General features: G+C 39.0%; 2 protein-coding genes across 2 annotated transcripts in view; both read right to left on the reverse strand.

The window, feature by feature from the left end:
* LOC108527766 (LIM zinc-binding domain-containing Nebulette-like) overlaps window positions 1-19,643 on the reverse strand; it is a 216,049-nt gene that overhangs the window by 149,308 nt on the left and 47,098 nt on the right. The window lies entirely within an intron of this gene.
* Window positions 17,803-19,643, reverse strand: part of LOC108527767 (putative uncharacterized protein C10orf113) — a 23,035-nt gene continuing 21,194 nt past the window's right edge. Inside the window, 1 exon segment of the mRNA XM_017869229.1 lies at window positions 17,803-17,875. Within this exon segment, the coding sequence (XP_017724718.1) occupies window positions 17,803-17,875 (73 nt within the window).

Here is a 19,643-nt window from a genome sequence, read left to right on the forward strand (position 1 = left end):
ATATTCTTAAAATGTTTGCCTAGCCCAAAGTCACTAAGATATTCTACATTTTTTTCTAGAAGTTTAATTGCCTGAACTCTTACATTTAAGTTTATGATATGCTTCAAGTTAATTCTTCCATGTGCTGTGAGGTAAGTGAGGTTTTGTTTTGTTTTTGTGCTTCTGGATATACAATTGTTCCAGCACCCCTTGTTGAAAGAATTCTCCTCACCCAATTGAATTAACTTGGTGTCTTTGTGGAAAATCACTGCTCTCCATTGCCCTGTATGTCTTCTACCTGTATAATATTACCACACTGTCCTGATTACCAGAGCTGTATAATAACGTTTAACATCACATACTATAAGTGTTCTAACTTTGTTCTTTTTCCAAAATTGTGTTTTTGAATCAGCAAGTCAAATTATACAGAACAAAGAGCCTTCTAGAATTTCAACTGAAATTATGTTAAATATATAGATCAATTTGGGGAGAACTGGTATCTTAACAATATTGAGTCTTCCAATCTATGAGCATTGTATATCTCCCCATTTCGTTAGGCCTTATTTAATTTTTCCAGCAACATTTTGTAGTTTTCAGTGTAGAAGTTTTACACACTTTTCCTCAAATTTATCCCCAGTGTTTCATAAGTTTTGATGCTGTCATAAATTGCATTGTTTTTCAATTTCAAGTTCTAATTGCTTATGGCCAGTACATAGAAATGCAAATGATTTTTATATTAGTTTATATACTGCATTCCCACTGAACTCACTTATTAGTTCTAGTTGATTTTTTTTATCAGATTCCCTAGGATTATCCACATAGACAATCACGTGGTCTGTGAATGAAGACAGTCTATCCTTCTTTTCCAATCTGTGTGCTTTTTATTACTTTCTCTTGCCTTACTGCACCAATAACAACTTCCAGTACTATGTTAAATAGAAGTAATGAGGCAAACATCCTCACCTTGTTCCTGATCTCAGGGGAAAACTTTCTGTCTTTCACCATCAAGTAAGATGTTAGCTTTACATTTTTCATAGATGCCCTATATCAGGATGAAGAAGTTTCCATCTATTCCTAGTTTGCTCAGAGTTATTATCAAGAATTGATGTTGCACATAGTAAAATGCTTTTTCTGCACCAATTAAGATAAACATATGGTTTTTCCTTTTTAGTCTGCTGATATGGAAAACATTGATTAATTTTTTTTTTCATGTTAAGCCAACTCTGAATTCTTGGAAGAAACCCCACTTGGCCATATTATCTTTTTTACATATTGTTGAATTTTATTAGCTAAAAGTCTGTTAATAACTTTTACATGTGTTCATGAAGAATATTGGTCTGTAATAATCTTCATTTATTTTTCTTTTCTATCTTAAGTTCTGGGATACATGTGCAGAACATGCAGGTTTGTTACATAGGTGTACATGTGCCATGTTTGTTGGTTTGCTGCACCCATCAACTCGTTATTTACATTAGGTATTTATCCTAATGCTATCCCTCCTCCAGTCCCCCAACCCCCGACAGGCCCCAGTGTGTGATGTTCCCCTTCCTGTGTCCATGTGTTCTTATTGCTTAACTCCCACCTATAAGTGAGAACATGCAGTGTTTGATTTTCTGTCCTTGTGATAGTTTGCTTACAATGATTGTTTCCAGCTTCATCCACATCCCTGCAAAGGACATGAACTCATCCTTTTTATGGCTGCATAGTATTCCATGGTGTATATGGTGCCACATTTTCTTAATCCAGTCTATCATTGATGGACATTTGGTTTGGTTCCAAGTCTTTGCTATTGTGAATAGTGCTGCAATAAACATATGTGTGCATGTGTCTTTATAGTAGCATGATTTATAATCCTTTGGGTATATACCCAGTAATGGGATCACTGGGTCAAATGGTATTTCTAGTTCTAGATCCTGGAGGAATTGCCACACTGTTTTCCACAATGGTTGCACTAATTTACACTCCCACCAACATGTAAAAGCATTCCTGTTTCTCCACATCCTCTCCAGCATGTGTTGTTTCCTGACTTTTTAATGATCGCCATTCTAACTGGCATGTGATGGTATTTCATTGTGGTTTTTATTTGCATTTCTCTGGTAACCAGTGATGATGAGCATTTTTTCATGTGTCTCTGTTGGCTGTATAAATGTCTCCTTTTGAGAAGTGTCTGTTCATATCCTTTGCCCACTTTTTGATGGGTTTGTTTGTGTTTTCTTGTAAGTTTGTTTAAGTTCTTTGTAGATTCTGGATATTACCCCTTTGTCAGATGGGCAGATTGCAAAGATTTTCTCCCTTTCTGTAGGTTGCCTGTTCCCTCTGATGATAGTAGGTATTTTATTCTCTTTGTACCAGCTGTGAAGGGGAGTTCACTCATGATTTGGCTCTCTGTTTGTCTGTTATTGCTGTATAGGAATGCTTGTGATTTTTGCACTTTGATTTTGTACAGACATTTTCAAAGTTGCCAGTATTACTTTAATTGGACTGCCTTCATCATACATTGCCTCTGCTTCAACAATGTGCAATTCATCCTTTGCACGAGCCCCTAGCCGGACTGTTCTTAAAAATAATTGGTGATCTCAAAAGGAGACATTTATGCAGCCAACAGAGACACATGAAAAAATGCTCATCATCACTGGTCACCAGAGAAATGCAAATAAAAACCACAATGAAATATCATCACACGCCAGTTAGAATGGCGATCATTAAAAAGTCAGGAAACAACGCACACTGGAGAGGATGTGGAGAAACAGTAATGCTTTTACATTCTTGGTGGGTGGGAGTGCAAATTAGTTCAACTAATTGTAGAAAACAGTGTGGCAATTCCTCCAGGATCTAGAACTAGAAATACCATTTGACCCAGTGATCCCATTACTGGGTATATACCCAAAGGATTATAAATCATGCTACTATAAAGACACTTGCACACGTATGTTTATTGCAGCACTATTCACAATAGCAAAGACTTGGAACCAACCCAAATGTCCATCAATGATAGACTGGATTAAGAAAACGTGGCACATATACACCATGGAATAATATATAGCCATAAAAAACGTTGAGTTCACGTCCTTTGCAGGGACATGGATGAAGCTGGAGACGATCATTCTAAGCAAACTATCACAAGGACAGAAAACCAAACACTGCATGTTCTCACTTATAGGTGGGAGTTAAGCAATGAGAACACATGGACACAGGGAGGGGAACATCACACACTGGGGCCTGTCGGGGGTTGGGGGACTGGAGGAGGGATAGCATTAGGATAAATACCTAATGTTCTCACTCATAGATGGGAATTGAACAATGGGAACATTTGGACACAGGGCAGGGAACATCACACACCGGGGCCTGTCTGGGAGTGGGGAACTGGGGGAGGGATAGCATTAGGATAAATACCTAATATAAATGACAAGTTGATGGGAGTAGCAAACCAACAAACATGGCACATGTATACCTATGTAACAAATCTGCACATTGTGCACATGTACCCTAGAACTTAAAGTATCATAAAAAAAGAAAACAGAAAAAAAAAAAGGAAAATGTCTGTACAGTCAATGGTTTCCCTTAGGGGCTTTGAAATTACACCACCCGGTCTTAGAGTTGAAGTGTGGTTCAGGGCCTGTACATATTCGTGGACAGCACTCAGTATCTGTGGAGGAAGATGCGGAGTCAGAAGATGAAGAGGAGGAGGATGTGAAACTCTTAAGTGTATCTGGAAAGTGATCTGCCCCTGGAGGTGGTAACAAGTTTCCACAGAAAAAAGTAAAACTTGCTGCCACTGCTGAAGAAGGAGGAGGAGGAGGAGCAGAAAGAGGAGAAGGAAGGAGAAAGAGAAGGAGAATAAAAAGAAGGAGGAGGTGGAGGAAGAGGAGGAGGAGGAGGAGGAAAGAGGAGGAGGAGGGAGAAGGAGGAGATTTTGATAATGAGGAAACTGAAGAAACAATGCCAGTGAAGAAATCTATATGAGATGCTCCAGCCAAAAATGCACAAAAATCATTTCCACCATGGAAAGGACTCAAAACCATCAACACCAAGATCAAAAGGACAAGAATTCTAAAAAAAAATAAAATAAAATAAAATAAAATACAGGAAAAAACTCCTAAAACAACAAAAGGACATTACAGCAAAATTGCAAGCAAATATAGGTGGTTCTCTTCCCAAAATGGAAGCCAAGTTCATCAATTATGTGAAGAGTTCCTTCTGGATGACTGACCAGGAGGCTGTTCAGATCTCTGGCAGTGGATTAAGTCTCTTTAAGAAAACAGTGTTAACAGTTTGTTAAAAATTTTCCATCTTATTTCGTCTCTGTAACAGATGATATCTGGCTGTCCTTTTTATAATGCAGAGTGAGAACTTTCCCTACCATGTTTGATAAATGTTGTCCAGGTCCCATTGCCAAGAATGTGTTGTCCAAAATGTCATTTACCTTGTAAAAATGGAACTCCACCCTTTGCTTGGTTTTAAGTTTGTACATACATACTTAAAGTATGTATGTACTACATACATAGTAGCACCAATGGTCAGACATGGAAATGGTGGGAAGACAAAAATATACATTTAAAATAAGCTCAGTATTTTAATAAAGTAAAAAAAACTAGCCTTTGCTTTCACTGATTTTCTCTATTATTTTTCTGTTTTTTATGCCATTGATTCGCTCCTATAGTTTATTATTTCCTTTCTTCTGCTTACTTTGGCTTTAATTTGCTCTTCTTTTTCTGGTTTCTTATGGTTGAAGCTTAAGTCATTGGTTTTAGAACCTTCTAGTTTTCTAATGTAATATACTTTTAATGCTATTAATTTCCCTTTAAGCATTGTTTATTGGTAACTCACAAATTGTTGTTGTGGGTTTTAATACGTTGTTTTAATTTTCATTTACTTCAAAATATTTTCTAATTTCACTTGTGATTTCTTCTTGTATTGATGGTTATTCAAGTGTGTTGTGTGGTTTCCAAATATTTGGAGATTTTCCAGATATCTTTCTGTGATTAATTTCTAATTTAATCTCACTGTGGTCAGAAAACATACCCTGAATGACTTAAATCTTTTTAAATTGATTAAGATTTGTTTTATGGCCCAAAATATGGTCTATCTTGGTAAATGTTCTGTGTGCACTTGAAAAGAACTTGTATTCTGCTGTTGTGAGATAGGATGTTCTATAAATGTCAATTTGATCATGTTGATTATAGTGCTGTTCAATTACTCTATATTCTTACTTATTTTCTGTCTGTTTGTTCTACCAATTATCGAGAGTAAGGTGTTGAAATCTCCACCTAAATGGTGGTCTGGCTATTTCTTCTTTCAGTTTAGGATTAGAAACTTCAACCACATTTAGGATTGCTATGTTCTCTTGAGAAAACGATTCCTTTATCATTTTGAAATTACCCTCTTTATTCCTAGTAATAATTCCTGCTCAGAAATATACATTGTCCCATATGCATACAGCTACTCCAGCTTTCTTTGATTAATGCTGGCATGCTATATCTTTTCCCATCCTTTTGCTTTTACCCTATCTGTGTCTTTATATTTAATTAGGTTTCTTTTAGCCAATGGAAAGTTGGGTCCTGCTTTTTTTTTAATCCAATCTGACAGAGCCTGTCTTTTAATTGACAGAATTTAGGCCATTTACATTTAATGTGACTATTAACATGACTGAGTTTAAATATATCATCATGCTATTTGTTTTCTGTTTTCCAATCTGTTCTTTGTTCCTTTTGCTCATTTTATCTTCTTTTGAATTAAGTGTTTTTTATGATTCTTTTTATCTTCTTTATTGGCTTACTAGCTATATCTCTTTGTGTTGTTTCTTTAGTCATTTCATTAGGGTTTGTAATAAACATCTTTACATTGATACAGTCTACCTTCAAGTTCTGTTATAACACTTTACATATAGTGTGATAACCTCATGACACTTTTTCCCTTTTGCCCCTTCCTGGTCTTTGCGCTACTACTGTCACAGATTTTACTACCATAATACCTTGTTAAAATATTCGCTTTAAATAGTTAATTGTTTTTTAAAGATACTTTCATAAACAAGAAGTCTTTTATATTTACGTTCATATTTACCTTTTCTAGTGCTTTTTATTTCTTTGTGCAGATTCAGTTTCCAATTTTCTTCCTGTCTAAAGGCCTTCTGTTAACATTTCCCATACTGATGGTCAGCTAATGATAAATTCTTTCAGCTTTTGTATGTCTGGGAAGGTCTTTATTTCATCTATTTAAAAATTTTTTTCACTTGGTATGGAAGTCTACTTTGAGAGATTTTTTCTTTCAGTGCCTTAAGGTGCTGCTCCATTGTCTTCTGACTTGCATTGTTTCCAACAAGGAGTTAGCTCAATATCACCTTTGTTCTTCTGTGCATAATGTCCTTTGTCTCTGACTGCTTTTGATTATATGATGTGCCTTGGTGTGGTTTTTTTCCACTTTCTTCTAATTGGAGCTTATTGAAATTTGGGGTCTGTGGGATGATAATTTTCAGCAAATTTGGATATTTTTCAGCCACTATTTCTTTAGATTTTTTTTCTGTTCCTTCCCTCTCCGCTCTTAATTTTTTAGCCATTATTTTTTAAGATATGTTTCTTTTCTTCCACTCCTTTTGTCACTATAATTATAAATATGGATGGGCTATTTTCTATGGTCCCGCTACTCACTGATGCTCCGTTAATTCTTTTTAGTCCTTTTTTTCTTGTTTCATTTTAGATAATTGCTATGTCTTCAAGTTTACTAATTGTTGCTGTTTATCCCTCTCTTGTATCTTCTGTCTTGTATTTTTTTAACTCTAGAAATTTGATGCATGTCTATTTTATATCTTCAATGACTCTCTTTATCGTACTCATGTTTTCCTCTACATACTTGAACATATGCAGTATATTTACAATAGTTGTTTTAATGGCCTTATATTAGCTCAGGCTGCTATAACAAAATACCATAGACTGGGTGGCTTAAACAACAGATATTTATTTCTTACCATTCTGTAGGTTGGAAGTCCAAACTCAAGCTGCCAACCAATTCAGTTCCTGGTGAGAGCCCTCTTTTTGATTTGCACATCGCTTCCTTCTCACTGTGTTCTCACACGGCACATGCAAAAAGTTAATCTGTATCTCTCTCTTCCTCTTCTTATAAAGTTATTAATCTTATCATAAAGGCCCTACTCTCACGACATCACCTAACACTAATTACCAAATTACCAAAGTCTCCGTCTCCAAGTATCATCACATTAGGGGTTAGGACTTCAATATACGGATTTGGTAAAGATGAGGAGGGTCACAATTCAGTCCATAGTAGTCCTTATCTAGTAATTCTATCATCTGTGTCATTTCTAGGCCTTTTTCTATATACTGTTTTTCTCCTCATTACGGGTCACATTTTCCTGCTTCTTTGAATGCCTGGTAATTTCTTTTTATTTTTACTTTTTTAGAGACAAGGTCTTGCTGTCACTCAGGCTGGAGTGCAGTGGCACAATCATAGCTCACTGCAACCTCAAACTCCTGGATTTAAGCAATCCTCCCACCATAATCTCTTGAGTGGCTGGGACTACAGGTGTGCCCCACCAATCCCAGCTACTTTTTAGATTGTTTTCCAGAGATGGGGGTCTCACTATGTTGCCCAGACTGGTCATGAATTGCTAGGCTCAAGCAATCTTCCTACCTCAGCCTCCCAAAATGCTAGGATTACAAGTGTGAGCCACAGCACCCAACCTGAATGACTGGTACTTTTTATTGGATTTCAGAAATATACATGTTACTTTGTTGGTACTGGAGCTTTTTATTCTTTTAAATATTTCTGAGCTTGATTTGGGTGCAATAAAGTTACTTGGACACAACCTGTTCCTTCCATGGCTTGCTCTTAAGCTCTGCCAAGTAAGACCAGAAGAACCTTTCGTCAAGGGCAAATTTGGCCCCACCATGAGACCCACCAGGAGACAATGGTTCCCTGAGAACCAGGGTCTTTCCACTCTGGGTGATAAGGGAAAAAAAAAAAAATCTATTGAGCTCCTGGATGACTCCACCCAATTCTTGATTCTCTCCTGAGTCTTTCTCTGGCCTCGGGGAGTTTCCTCACTGAAAACTCAACAGATCTCTAGAGTTGCCTCTCTGTCTCTCCTAACCTTGGTTAGGTCTCTTCTAACCAAGATCTGGCCTTGTGAATTCTAGCAGCCTTAGCCTCTCCAACCTCTGAACTGTGTCTCCTCAACTTAGGGTAATTCCTGGGCTCTGCTACATGTCTAGAAATATAATATGTATTCCTGTGCCTCAGCCTAGAACTCTCTCCAGGCAGCAAGCTGCAACAATCTCGTTTGTTTGCCTTCTCCAAAAGGTCACTGTCTGTGCTGCTTGTCTAATGTCTGACAACTGTTGGGTCCTATATATTGCCTAGTTATTCTTAGTATGTTATGTTGAGAGAGTAATTCCAATCCCTTTTCCTCAATCATTGCTGAACGCATCTCTCTATAGCTAAAAAGCCTTCACATCTTTTTCATCTGTTCTCTCAAATATCAACTTTAGAGAATCAGTTGAGTATAGCGTGGTGGTTATAAAACAGGCTCTAGAGTCACACAACCTGGGTTCAAGTAGCAACTTGGCCACTATTATCTGTATGACCTTACATAAGCTATCTAACCTGAGTCCACCTAATCTATAAAAAAAGGAATATTAGAAATATTTCTTACCAACCTCGGGGATATTGTGAGGTTTAACAGAAAATACACAGAAAGCATTGAACATCACTCCTAGTGCAGAATAATTACTTAATGGTCGCTAATATAGCCATCATCATGATTTCCTCATGTGCCCACTGAGAAAGATGGCAACCTAGTGTCAGTCTGGCTGATGTGGCACCCCACAGCCACCACCAATGAAAACTACAGCCTACACCTGAACTGTCTATACTAGCTGAAGAAATTCGTCAAGTTCATTGCCTGACAGGAACGTCTCCTCCAGCTGACAAGTTATGTTTGTTGTTCCATAATCCCTTCCTTATCATTCTTTCAACATGGTTGTCTTCCAGTCAGGATCAAAATGTCACCATTTTACAGATATTTTGGCCTGCTTCCCTGAGAAGGGGCAAAATGTTCACTCTCCAGGTTCATGTCAGTACTCCACAGACATAGACTCCATTTTACATTTAGTCTAACAGTAAAATCCTGAATGCACACGCATACTTAAAAAGAAACCTAAATTGAAATTATCACAAGATAATAGCACAGCATGCAACTCTGAGCTTTTCTCTACTTAATGTTCTATTGACTTATATTAAAGCTGCTGTTTGCTCACTTTCCAACCTCTGGGGAAAGATTTTCCATAAATGCAACTGGCTAAATGAGCATTAAAAGTAAGTGAAATTTTGTTTCTTTACTGAAAAAAACAATCTATTATTTGTTAGACGTATTTAGACACTGTTCTAGATATGCCATGGGCAGAACTATATTAATCTCAGTGAAATGGAGTCAGTTTTCTTTTTCTAAATTACATATGTGTGAAATGAGTCTTAATAAAACCACTGATTAAGTTTCTCTTTCCTATGAATCCATAGTCATTCATAGAAAATACAAACACTGGATGTTGTACTTCAGCACAAGTTACAACCCAAAATACAACATTGGGTGTTATAGTTCAGCACAAGTTACATCCTAAACACAAAGGGGTTTAGAGACATTACTTTCACAGCTTACAAAGCACTTTCATACACATCATCTCAATCATTCTTACAACGATCTTGTAAGATTGTTGTATCTGCCTCATCTCTAACACAAAGTTCTTTTTTCCTAACTTTTTATTTTGAAAAATTTCAAACCTGCAGAACAGCTTCAAAACTAGTGTGATGAAGATACCCTTCATCTAGATTCACCAATCACCAACATTTTGGCATATTTGCTTTATATACATACACAAACGTGTATATGTGCAGGTGCAAAGCAAATATTTGTAATATACTTAATATAACATATATAGTTATATTGAGTAATATACTGAATATAACATATGTAACATTTATTTTTATTATAAATAAATATTACCATACATGTTTTAGATAATTTATATGTATAAATGTGAAGCATTTGAAAGTTAGTAGCAAGCATCATGACAAGTTATAAATGCTTCAACATGAATCTCCCAAAAACAAAAACATTCTCTTACATATGCATGATTATCACACTCAGGAAATTGACCATTGATACAATATCATTATCTTATATAGTCCATTTTCAAATTTCCCCAAATGGCCCAAGAAATGTCCCTGATAGCTATTTCCCTGATCCAGGATGATATCCAGGATCACATCCTACATTTAGATGTCATATCTCTTCAATCTCCTTTAAACAGCTCCCCAGCCTTTCTGGTCTATAATGACTGGTATTTCTTAAGAGGATAACACCTCATTTGGGGATTTATCTAATTGTTTTCTCATGATTCGATTCAGGTGGAACATAATGGGGAGGAATGCTAAGTGACGGGCAGAGAATAAGTCAACGGGTAAATGATGTCAATTTGTTACTCTACTAATGATGTTAAGTTGTTTAAATTTAGCCAGGCACAGGGGCCTGTAATCCCAGCACTTTGGGAGGCTGAGGCAGGAGGATCCCTTGAGACCAGGAATTCGAAACCAGCCTGGGCAATATAGGGAGACCCTGTGTCTACCAAAAATTTAAAAATTAGCCCTGCATGATGGCATGTGCCTGTATCCCCAGCTACTCAGGAGGCTGAGATAGGAGGATAACCTAAGCCTAGGAGGTCAAAGCTACAGTGAGCTGTGATAGCACATCTGCACTCCAGCCTGGGCAACAGAGTGAGACTCTGTCTCAAAAAAAAATTTGTTTAAATTTGATCACTGGTTTAAAGTATTCTCCATCATAAAGGTGTGTTTCATCTTTGTAACTAAGTAGTCCAAGGGTTGATACTTGGAGAATATTCTATTCCTCAACAATCTTTCACTCACTGATTTTAGCACCTGCTGGCCGTTCTTACCTAGGTCACTTATTAATTACTAGGGCAGTCATAAAATAGTGGTTCTCTCTCCCATCATCCTTCTATATTTATTGGGGATTGGCACTCTTGAAAAGTATTTCATGACAACACCACCACCAACAACAACAAAAAGTACAGGACCACCTATACAAGAGGATTAGAGTGAAGAAGTTCCCTGTGGAGAACTAAGCCCTGCAGAGGAAGAACACACACCCAAGTGAGGTCTGAAGTCAGTGCTAAATACACACAGCTCTGTGTTGGCTGCTATGAAGATATGCAGATATTTTCCCTATGGTTAATCTGGTTCAAAGGAATTCTTCCATTCTATTGTGTAAGTTGTGGATGTTTACCATATTCTTTGTCCCAAGATGATGATGAGATACTGGCACAGGATCTAAAGGAACTACATTTTCAGGCTTCATACAATAACTTCTGACTTCCTCCCTGGAGTAGAGGAGGCATCTGAAAACATCACACTGAGAACATCGGACCTGACTGAAAACCCCAGGAGATCAATTCTAAAGTATGTTTGGCCATGAAACATTTTTTTAAAAGTATCTACCAAATGCCTTAAAATCATACTCTTTCATTACTTATCTCACATGGCTTCAGTTCAAAGAAGGAAATGGTATTTCTTTCCATCCCTTTCTATCTTGCTTATGGAGAGATACCCTGAGCCCTTAACACTGTATAACTCTATAAACTTAGGCTAATTGTCAGGGAATCTATCACTTTAATGCCACGGTCATGCCAATCCCAGTGCTTCCAAGGTGCAGCCCCTACCTCTTGAGTTCCATCCTACCAAAAATAAACTCAAGATAATATTTATTTCAGTTTAATTCAACAATCATAGCATAATCCATAAATACTCTGCCACCCTTGGACATCATTTTTAAGTGCTTAACTTTCTGCCTTCCAAGTTGTCATAGAAGAAGTCCAAATCAATGTATGCCTATCACATGCACACTCTATAATAGTAGAAATGCATTATGAAATAATTGTCTTATGAATCACTATAAAGTTAGAAAATCCTAATCTTAGAATGAGTCATAGAAAGCTAGTCCAATCTCCTCTCTACCGGCGGGATTTGATGGCGTGATGTCTCACAGAAAGTTCTCCGCTCCCAGACATGGGTCCCTCGGCTTCCTGCCCCGGAAGCGCAGCAGCAGGCATCGCGGGAAGGTTAAGAGCTTCCCTAAGGATGATCTGTCTAAGCCAGTCCACCTCACAGCCTTCCTGGGATACAAGGCTGGCATGACCCACATCGTGCGGGAAGTCGACAGGCCAGGATCTAGACCAAAGGCTGAGCTATGAAGGGGTGGGTAAGAGGCCTGTGGCCATTGGGGGAGGGAGCACAACCAGCCCATGGTGGTTGGGTGGCCACATTGTGGGATATGGGGAAACCCCTCGACGGCATCTGAGACTTTCGAACAGACCATCTTCGGCAGCACATCAGCAAATGGCAGGTTGCAAAAGGCGTTTCTACAACAGAACTGGCGATAAATCTGAGGAAGAAGGTCTTTACCAAGTACTGCCCCAAGAAATGGCCAGAAACGAGGGATGGCCGCGCGCAGGCGGCGGGTAGACCTAGGACTTTAGCGCCCGATGAAGAAAGTTATGTCCAAGTCATTCTCCGTGGTCATTGGCGCCCACACCCAAGATACACCTTACTTCCTCTGCACCAGAGGCGCCACTGATGGACGATCTTAGGGGAACTGAGGGCCAACGGTATCGCGCTGAGAAGCAGTGTTACGGCCTACAGGAGCTCGACAACAGCGAGCTGTGATCCAAGGTGATGGATTGGGCAGGATTGACCGATGGATCGATTCAGTCATTGGGTGACCAAGGGCCCAAAAGGTACAAATGGTCACCAGTGATGTTGTGGGCACACACCAAGGAAGGGCGTGGTCCCCAGGCGGGGAAAACACAACCGCCCGTAGCTTTGTGCATAAGTGTGCCCTGTACTGGGGCATGGGCATCTTTCCCATGTGCTTCTCTGTGGCACGTGCTGGGCACTGAGATCAACAAGAAGATCTATAAGATTGGCCCGGGCTATCTTATCAAGGACGGCAAGCTGATCAAGAACAATGCCTCCACTGACTATGACCTGTCTGACAAGATCATCAACCCTCTGGGTGACTTTGTCCACTATGGTGAAGTGACCAATGACTTTGTCATGCCGAAAGGCTGTGTGGTGGGAACCAAGAAGTGGGTGCTCACCCTCCACAAGTCCTTGCTGATGCAGACGAAGCCACGGGCTCTGGAGAAGATTGACCTTAAGTTCATTGACACCACCTCCAAGTTTGGCCATGGCCGCTTCCAGACCATGGAGAAAAGAAAGCATTCATGGGACCACTCAAGAAAGACCGAATTGCAAAGGAAGAAGGAGCTTAATGCCAGGAGCAGATTTTGCAGCTGGTGGGGTCTCAATAAAAGTTATTTTCCACTGAAAAAAAAAAAAAGAAAGCTAGTCCAATCTCCTACCCAATGCTAGGCTCACGTCTTCAGGATCTGAAACAGCGATGCCATCTCTGTTTAAATGCCACCGGGGAAAAACAGCCCACAACACATAACAGTTCATTCCACTAATTGACAATAGCACATTAGACAGTCTGGAGATAGATGTGTTTTGCATGTAAACCCACCAGGATACCAAAACGCAGTGATAGAAAATGCAAATTTAAAGATGCAAATTCCTTTCAATGCTAAGCTTTTCTGAAACTTTGAAAGCAAAACTCTATCAAAATTTGATATACCAATATTAAGGAACTTAACAGGTAATGTATATACAAATACATTTTCAGGCCAAGGAATGTGGGGATTTCTCCTGTTGTTGTTTTGAGACAGAGTCTCTCTCTATCACCCAGGCTGGAGTGCAGTGGTATGACCTCAGCTCACTCTAACCTCCACCTTTCGAGTTCAAGCAATTCTCCTGCCTCAGCCTGCCAAGCAGCTGGGATTACAGGCACCCGCTGCTATGCCTGGCTAATTTTTGTATTTTTAATAGAGACAGGGTTTCACCATGTTGGCTGGGCTGGTCTCAAACTCCTGACCTCAGGTGATACGCCCACCTCAGTCTCCCAAAGTGCTGGAATTACAGGCCTGAGTCACCGCACCCAGCCGGGATCTCTCCCATTGTTCTATCTTGCACCGAAACAGATCTATCACAGTGCCACTAAGTCAAAACTCTACCATCTGTGTCTTCCACGGAAGAGATCTGAGAATGTCACTTCATTTCCTTCTCTCCTCCATACTTGCTTTGCATATCTGGGCTCATTTGATTAAAAATCTCTCTATTCTCTTGATCTACTAACAATCCAGAATAAGTGGCCATGGTGAGTGATAAATAAAAGACATACAGATATGCAAAAATAGTCAATGATTTTAAGCCTGGGTGATTAGAAGGGTACTATAAAAGGCAGAAAGGAAATGAGACTTAATCTGGTTGGGAGAGACAGAGTTTGGGTTTGGAGATCTGAAGTTTAGGATGATGCAAAAATGCTCAGCGTATGGGTAGGAAATCCAGAAGAGATATCTATTTGAGTCACCAGTAGAGATAGCAGTTGAAAATATGACAGATCAATTTCCTAAGGAAAAGGGAAATGAGAGAAAGAACATCAGCAAAGACATCCACTTATACCCCCTTCAAATATTCCCTCCTTGTATATGTCTTTATTTCCTAATTTTCCTCCAGTGAATACGCTCATCTTCCTAATAAATTCTGTAGGATCAAGAATCAGGGGTCTCACATATTTTCTCATAGGCTGCTGGGGTCATAGAAGATACTCAATAAAATCATTTTGGCTGGTTCTAATTACAAGCCAGAAATTTTTTTGAAATATCTCATATCAGTGGGGTTTTATCAACGCTTAACACTTTCCCTGGACAATGAAGACTGCCTTCTACAGGTGGCCTGGAGAGTCACATATACTATCCCTTTGAGGTCGACACCAAAAGATGTCTTTATATTAAATCCATGCAACTCTTAAAAATCCAGCAAGTGCCAAGATTCTCACTGTTCTAGATCTTACTCTGTACAAAGTCAAAGGTAAATCTGTGCTTTTTGTCATTTTCGGACACTCCAGTGTATTTGCAAATATAAGTAGTTGTGATTTCATGATTTTCTTTCAATTTTGGCAAATAGACTAAACTACTTAAACTAGCAACAATATAATTTGAGGATAATTGCTACTTCATATCTGTACAGAGAACTGCATATTCTTAAAGTTCTTTATCATCAACTTTATTCATACACTGAAGATATTAGTAAAAAGCTCACTAAGTCTTTTATGTCACAAGAGCCCTGAGCTCAAGTCATCCTGGCCTTCCATAAATTCCCACAATTTAGTCCTTCTTTTTTAATTTACCAGTGTTATTTCCCATGCCTGGAACTCTTCTTCTCCCCACCCTGCTCCCCTCTATCCAAATTATCCAAATTCTTCCTTCTCCTTCATATTGGTATCTTTGACTTCATTCAATCTATAGTTCCCCTGCTCTGAATTCTGATGATCATATATATCATCAGAATACACATATATATATAATCTCCAGCCAATATATTCATAAAATCTTCAACATATATAATTATATATAATATAAATATACATAATCCCCAACTGGTTGTATATGTATATCTCCAACCAATCTAACATTTAGGTTTAAGTTTTCTTGTGTTATTTAGGAAATATTTCATGTAAGTTCTTTTTTAATTTTTCTCTCCTAGAATGTACCAGTAAGTTATTTGAAGCCAATGCTCACCTGAGATATTTGTGTGTGTTCACTGGCACCAATCTATGACATTTTATGCATACAGAAGGCAGACAATATTTGTAAATCACTGAAATACCTCTTGGTATTTGTAGAATTTCATATAATTCCTTATCTACTTGGCCATTGAGAAATGCTTTTAAATCATAATATTGCATACTAGACCAACATAAATTCATTGTACTCATAACCCAAGCCTTCAGGAAGGTCCTATTTTGATTAAAAATGAAGGAGTAGGAGGAGGTAAAGCTTTTAGTATATTGATAGAACTGTTACTAATATTGCATTACTGTCCTTTATAATTTAAGGTAACATCACTAACAAAGATTAGGGAAAAGATCAATAAGTTATGAGTTATTAATGAAGGAATGAAAAGAAGTCCAATACCAAAGACATTGAAGCTAATAATATCTTCTCCTCCACTTGCTGACCCATTATAATCAGGCCTGAGCCTTTTTTCCCTAGTAGAGGTGATAAATGTTTACAGAATGGCAGTTTCTCCCTGAGCTGTCAAAAGACCCTAATGTAGTGAAACCAACCACTTCAGGCTCATTAGGGTCACTCTTTAACAAGTTAGGCAGAACCCACCACCCAACCACATCAGGATTCAAAGTTTCAAAGAGGATGGGGAATGTAGAGTTTGGAAAAGAGCAATAAAAATGATCAGAAATAAATAGTCCAAAAGAAATCAAAACAAGGCCGAGTACAGTAGGTCATATCTGGAATCTCGGCACTTTGGGAGGCTGAGGTGGGAGGAATGCTTGAAGCCTAGGAGTTTGAGACCAATCTGGACAACATAACAAGACCCTATTGCTACCAAAAATACATGTTTTAAAAATTGGCCAGGCATGGTGCCATGCACCTGTAGTCCCAGTTACTCAGCAGACTGAGGCAGGAGGATGTTTGAGCCCAGGAGTTTGAGGCTGCAGCGAGCTATGATCACAGGACTGTACTCCAGCCTGTGAAGCAGAGCAAGACCACGTCTCTAAAAAGGAAAAAGAAATAGAAACAGCACCATCTGCATCAGTCTCCACTGAAGTGCAGTGTTGAGGGGTGATGGGGCAAGGCAGCACAAAGACAGATCATGAAGGAAACATCTCAAAAACAAGCCATAAGGAACAGTCCTGTGGTGGCAAAGAAGAGACAGAATTGCTGAAAGCAATGCTGACATCTCTAATTCTTATGATGAATAGAATTCCAGAATCTCTAGAAGCTCACAGGCACACACATACACACACATGCACACATGCATACACACACACAGCCACTGTGCACATGCATTAGGTTGAAGCTATATTTGCTCATCACCAAGGGTTCCCACCACATTGAAATGAAACCAGCAGTTCCTTTTCACATCATAAGACTCCTATGAAAGGGATGGTTCATGTTTAAAAGTCTTACAAACAACTGTTTTAAATTGGGGGTTGGGGAGAAGAAATGGTAAGTTGCAGAGGGGACTGCTTAATGAACTGGGCTATTTAAGGCTTCCCTTGAAATCTAGCATCATTCTTGCCTTTTTCCTGCTAAATAAAGCCTCAAAGTAAGAGGAATGCAAAGGTTGAAGAAGTAGAAACCATCACTGTAGAAAAACAAAGGTGGATCTGGCAAATGCAATGAATTTAGAGGGAATGTAAGTTTTGTTTCCCAGCCATCAAAAATAGTTTGATGGATTTGTGCCAAAATGAGAAATAAAAGCACACTCCTTCCTCCCTGCACCCTACAGAGCTGCCTTTGAAGTCACATGTGCTCCACAGGGCACGGATGGAAACAGAACTCAGGCTCATTTAAAATTTTATTGTATATGGTTTGGTATAAGACAGTGTCCTTTAGACATTTACAAAAAAAGTCATTTTCAGCACCTTCTTAGATACATTGAACTTTTCTTTTATGCCCTGGAATTTAAATCCATGCTTCCCTTTGGTTATACCTTCTGGTCCCAGAGACAGCCTTGGGGACTTGGCCCAGTTGCCTGGATCTGGTTCAGGAGCTGCCTGGATGGACGGCTTGTAGAGACTGAAGCTGACTCTCCACAGCCACCTGGCAAGCGTTGGCCAGCTTTGCAGCCTTCTGGTCTCCCCAGCCAGCTCCCTGGGAGGCCTCAGGCCCTTCTCGGCTCTCCATTCTGCCTTACCAGGCCTATGGGATGAAGTGCAGCTGTCCGTTCTTTATGCCTGGTACCCTCCATAGAAGGGAAAAAAAATACCACATTTGGAATAATAACAACTACATTGCTAGTTATGTTTCAAAACCAATCCATCTTCAAAATCAGGGACTTCTTTTGTAAGCCTCATTACAGCCTTAAGTACAGAAATGTTTATATTGTTTGCTTTGTGTGATTTTTTACCTAGATACTGAGCTTAGAGTGTGGACTCCTGTCAAGCCAGTGTCACATAAGTAGGAGCTAAAACATCAGAAAGAGAGAGAAACAAAAACATCCTATGTTTTCAAATGCATTAATTCACCCAATGTGTGGACTCTAAAGAGGGAAAAAATAAAAACAGATTTTCAGCATAAGAGATTTAGTCATAGAATATTAGCATATACCATCTTTTTTCTGGAAGGGAAGCTACAACTAAAAGGAATCATGAAGACCAACTAACCCAATTGTTTAAAGAGGAGGAAACTGCTGCCCAGAAGTTAATGGCTCAGATTAAGAGTGTCAAAGAGACACACAAGCCAAATAGAAGAAGTCTCCACTGGCCAAAGATGGGGTAACATGAATATCAAAAGGAATTACTGCAACTGATTCAAATACACTCAAATGCATCCATGGGTTTATAATGAGTTGATAAGATGTTCCTCCCACCCCTTTCCCTCTTCCCCAAAAGGTAGAGAACAACTCCCTGGTTCCCACCAAGGCAGGATGCCAGGACCCCAATTCATTATTCAGAAAATGGATCAATAACAGAAAAGAATAACGAATGGATCTTGCTTTTTCCTTTCAAACTATATTTCAGAATACCAAATAAGTAAGGATAAAAAATTGATCCCTATTAAAGAATTCCAACTAATAAATGCAGAAAGAATGATGGAATTCTCTCTAGAAGTCCATTGCAAAAACCATTACTTAGGGTAATGTATGGTTGATGAGGAACCTTATAAATGATGGACCAGGTATACAGCTACATCTTCTGACCAATCTTAACTCACTGAAACTGGGACAAACAGATACTATGTCTCTCCCAACGAGATGCACTAGAAAGTACATAGCACCAACTATAAAGTGATCTTGCCTAGAAAAAAGAAAGAAGAAAAGAAAATTTGAGCCCGAATATTATCAGGCCTGTTGATCTATGAGTTTCTATGAAATATGGGGATAGAGGCACAAGTTAAATGATACTATAAGGAAGCAATCAGCCCAACCCAGAATGTGGGACATGCTACAAGGCAAAAACCTGATGTCTCCAACAAATAAAGGGAATTAAAAGGGGGAAAGCAGTGGAAGGGGATTATTATAAATTTAAAAATATTTAAGAGACAAAGCTGCTAATTCAATAAATGTACTTCATTTGGCTCATAACTTGAGCAACTACTAAAACAAAACAAAAGACTTTGCAATTTGCAAATGAAAGAAATATCCAATAAAATGTGAATATGAACTGTGTTAAAAGGAATTAAGAAATTGTTGTTAATATTTTGCAATATTGGCCGGGCGTGGTGGCTCAAGCCTGTAATCCCAGCACTTTGGGAGGCCGAGACGGGCGGATCACGAGGTCAGGAGATCAAGACCATCCTGGTAACAGGGTGAAACCCCGTCTCTACTAAAAAATACAAAAAAACTAGCCGGGCGAGGTGGCGGGCGCCTGTAGTCCCAGCTACTCGGGAGGCTGAGGCAGGAGAATGGCGTAAACCCAGGAGGCGGAGCTTGCAGTGAGCTGAGATCCGGCCACTGCACTCCAGCCTGGGTGACAGAGCGAGACTCCGTCTCAAAAAAAAAAA

Source organism: Rhinopithecus bieti, unplaced genomic scaffold, assembly GCF_001698545.2.
Source record: "Rhinopithecus bieti isolate Rb0 unplaced genomic scaffold, ASM169854v2 scaffold_3043, whole genome shotgun sequence".
Taxonomy (NCBI): Eukaryota; Metazoa; Chordata; class Mammalia; order Primates; family Cercopithecidae; genus Rhinopithecus; species Rhinopithecus bieti.